Raw genomic sequence first — 3,115 nt, 5'->3', positions numbered from 1 at the left:
CAGGAGCGCCACTGTAGAATTTTGTACTTTGCTTAGGCTGACTAGCTGGGGACTAGCTACCGCCGAAAACTCTAACAAATTGAAAGGGGTGTTTTGATGGCTCTCGGACTTTTATTGGAGTTTTATTTTGTCCCCACGCTGCTCTTGTCGGCTGTAAGAAACTCTAGTTGGAATAATGAATTGAGTTGAATAATCAGATAACATCAAATGAATAAACAGAAAATGTAAAAGATAACAAAATCAAATCAATAATCAACCAGAGTTTTATAATAGGATGGTTCACGACTATAACCAAATTCACCACTAAAGAGCTACTATTCTCTAACTCTACAAGCTCTCCATTAAGCCGCTTGATCTAGATGCGGTTGATTGGTGTTCTCAAGCGTTCTGATTTTCAAGCGCGCATACCGGTGTTCTGGTTTCCAATCGCTCAAACCGGTTTCTGATTTTATCAAGTCAATTCAACTCCCTCAACAATGTTTTTGTTATCACAACTTCTATACAGGTCAACTCCTGAGCTACAGCTGTGTTAAGGTTGTGTTTTGGTAATGCCATGATTCTACTCCCAAGTAACTTATCAAGCAACAACGTACAAGAATGATCAAAACAAAAGAATCTTTTCACTTCACATTATGGACCACAATAGATGGGCCTTTCTTACGTAAAATTTGTTATGACTTCAAAAGAACAATTGAATGACCTCAACGCCTTTTTTATACATTGCTGACTTCTACTCAAGCTATTCAATCTAAAACAAAAGCAGTATCAGACTTATGACGCTACCAATTAATCAATCGGTCATCTTCATGTTCCAGCTCATTTCAGACTATACCTATGAAATAGTTTCTCAGCTCCCTTCTCCAAAAATTATAGTATCACAATGAAACTTGGCATATTATATCTATACATCCCTTTCTAATACCTTGCGGAACTAAAGTCGGGAAAATGAAAAGAGAACTATGCACGTTGTCTCATCTCAGTGGTACGACTGCCGCTCTAGAAGTCGAAAATCAGATTTTCCGAATTCTACATGTACTGATACTGTTTTGTTGGAGCACTGATAAGTTTGTACATAGGTGATGTGATTATATATATTAGAACATAAATCCTAGTCGCCCGAGAAACTTACTGCCCTGACACGAGCACGCTTACGCCAAAACGCCAAAGAGCTGAAGACATCGTCAGAGGGGACTAGAAATTATGTTGTCTCGTAGGTTAAAAATTGAAAGGTAAAAATATAAGCCAATTTTTGGAAACACTTCTATTAATTAATTACCGACTAGTTGACTAAGTTGGGAAGCCTCGATGTTTTAGTGCCTGGCTCTTTCTTAACCTTGATTTTCTAATTGAGTAAACACGGCATCGAACAAACCACACCTATGTGGAATTTGTTTCCGCGGGAACTTTATTTAACTTCTAACATCTAAAAGTTTGACACTGCTCGAAAGCACTCACGATTTTGACGATGGCTGAAAAAACAAAAACCGACAAAACAACAGCTAAATTGAGCGAAGATCAGCTGAAGGAGCTGGCTATTCACAATCGGTTTACTCTGAAGGAAGTGAAACTAATGCACGAAGAGTTTTTCAAAAAGTACCCAACCGGAAAGCTAGACAAGAAAACGTACTTGGGTGGAGATTTTACTGAGAAGCACAAGGAAAAATTCTGCCAGATGTTGTTCGACCATTATGACACGAATAAAGATGGATTTGTGGACTTCAAAGAGTTGTTTCAGATTGCAAGTGTGACCCAGAGGGGTACTCACGAGGAGAAAATGAGGTACCTGTTTGACTTCTATGACCTGAACAAGGACGGATACATCTCTGAAGAAGAGGTAAGATTTCGGAACTTTTCCGTTTGTGCCCCCCCCCCCAGTACGTTATGCATCCCCAGTTACAGAGAACGTACCATTACATAGTAAATCAGGATCTATTCTGTTCCCCCAGTGTTTTTTACGCCCCCAGTTACAAATTATATGTTGTTATATAGCACGTTACTATGTAAAAAAAGCACGTGCGCCTATCTACAGAATAGATACGTAAATCTTTATGTAAAAATAAAAATATGGCACTTACGTTTAGGGGGGGGGGGGGGGGGGTTGGAAATAATATTGACCCGATAATGGGGGGCACAAACGGAAAAGATCCAACAACACAAATTTTAAGTGGGAGCATAAAAAACAGGGGTGGGGCGAACTAGAACAGATTTTTGCATTCTATGAAATGGCTTGGATTCATTAATTTGGTGTGAATTGATTGCAGGTAGTGGAAATGGTGGATGCGATGAAGCCAAAAGACTCCCCAGATGAGAAAGACAACAATGATGACACCAAAAGTGTGGACACTAGGGCTAGTGTGAAGGAGGCACTGAACAAATTGGGCAAAAAGGTGGACAAGAAGAAGATATCGTTTGAAGACTTCTTACAGGCAGCCAGTCAAGGAGAATTTGTAATTCTGTTCCTGGTTTAGATACACAAACAACAAGCAATAGGGAACATGGCATGACGGCAACGATGGACGGACATACTTCGACCCGAAACTTTTCGACTACCGATTAACAAAGTCAAGAATAGCCAATTAAGAACAACTGGAATTCAGTTTTCATGTCTTACTTTTTCATGTCTTTTTCCCTATTAGTAACCCCCCAGTTAAAATTTTGTTTAAAAACAAGAAACTATCGTTTTTAATCGATATTCTTAGGAGAGAACGGCCAAAGCCCTTGTTTTTTGACCGACTCGAGCGTTTTTGATAGTTTTTTCTAAAGAGGATGTGATAGTTTTCGAGCGTTTTTTCAAACAAAAAGTCACCATTTGTGACGTTTTTTAAGAAGAAGAAGAAGACCGTTTTGAGCGGTTTTTTTATTTTAAAAAGGACCATTTCGGAGCGTTTTTAAACGTTTTTAGAGAGATAATAACTGTTTTTAATAGCCGCGAATCGATAGGGCTATTATTGGGAGCATCGTGATTTTTAATTGCTCTTGAACGAAGTTCATGGCAATTATTGTAAAGGTGTGTCTTTTTTCTGCAAAATTTTAGCTTGACAATTTTGATTTTTCGAGTGACTTTTACCCTTGACTTTTTGAGTTTCGCGTGATCTAAAATTCTCTCTCAATCGCA

General features: G+C 38.7%; 1 protein-coding gene across 1 annotated transcript; it reads left to right on the top strand.

The window, feature by feature from the left end:
• Positions 1-1,373: 1,373 nt before the first annotated feature.
• On the top strand, positions 1,374-2,610 carry LOC142338413 (neuronal calcium sensor 1-like). Its single transcript, XM_075388171.1, has 2 exons — positions 1,374-1,834; positions 2,262-2,610. The coding sequence occupies exons 1-2, from the start codon at positions 1,466-1,468 to the stop codon at positions 2,466-2,468; spliced, it is 576 nt and encodes a 191-aa protein (XP_075244286.1). The 5' UTR covers positions 1,374-1,465; the 3' UTR covers positions 2,469-2,610.
• Positions 2,611-3,115: the final 505 nt, after the last annotated feature.

This window comes from Convolutriloba macropyga, chromosome 4 (assembly GCF_964194025.1).
Source record: "Convolutriloba macropyga chromosome 4, txConMacr16.3, whole genome shotgun sequence".
Taxonomy (NCBI): Eukaryota; Metazoa; Xenacoelomorpha; order Acoela; family Convolutidae; genus Convolutriloba; species Convolutriloba macropyga.
The sequence above is the reverse complement of the archived record's forward strand: the minus strand, read 5'-3'. Positions and strand labels throughout refer to the sequence as shown.

Excerpts from the sequence above, each read along its gene's own strand:
- LOC142338413 (XM_075388171.1), top strand. The coding sequence starts at position 1,466 with ATGGCTGAAAAAACAAAAACCGACAAAACAACAGCTAAATTGAGCGAA. Across the intron at positions 1,835-2,261 it reads GATACATCTCTGAAGAAGAG|GTAGTGGAAATGGTGGATGC; the intron begins GTAAGATTTCGG and ends AATTGATTGCAG.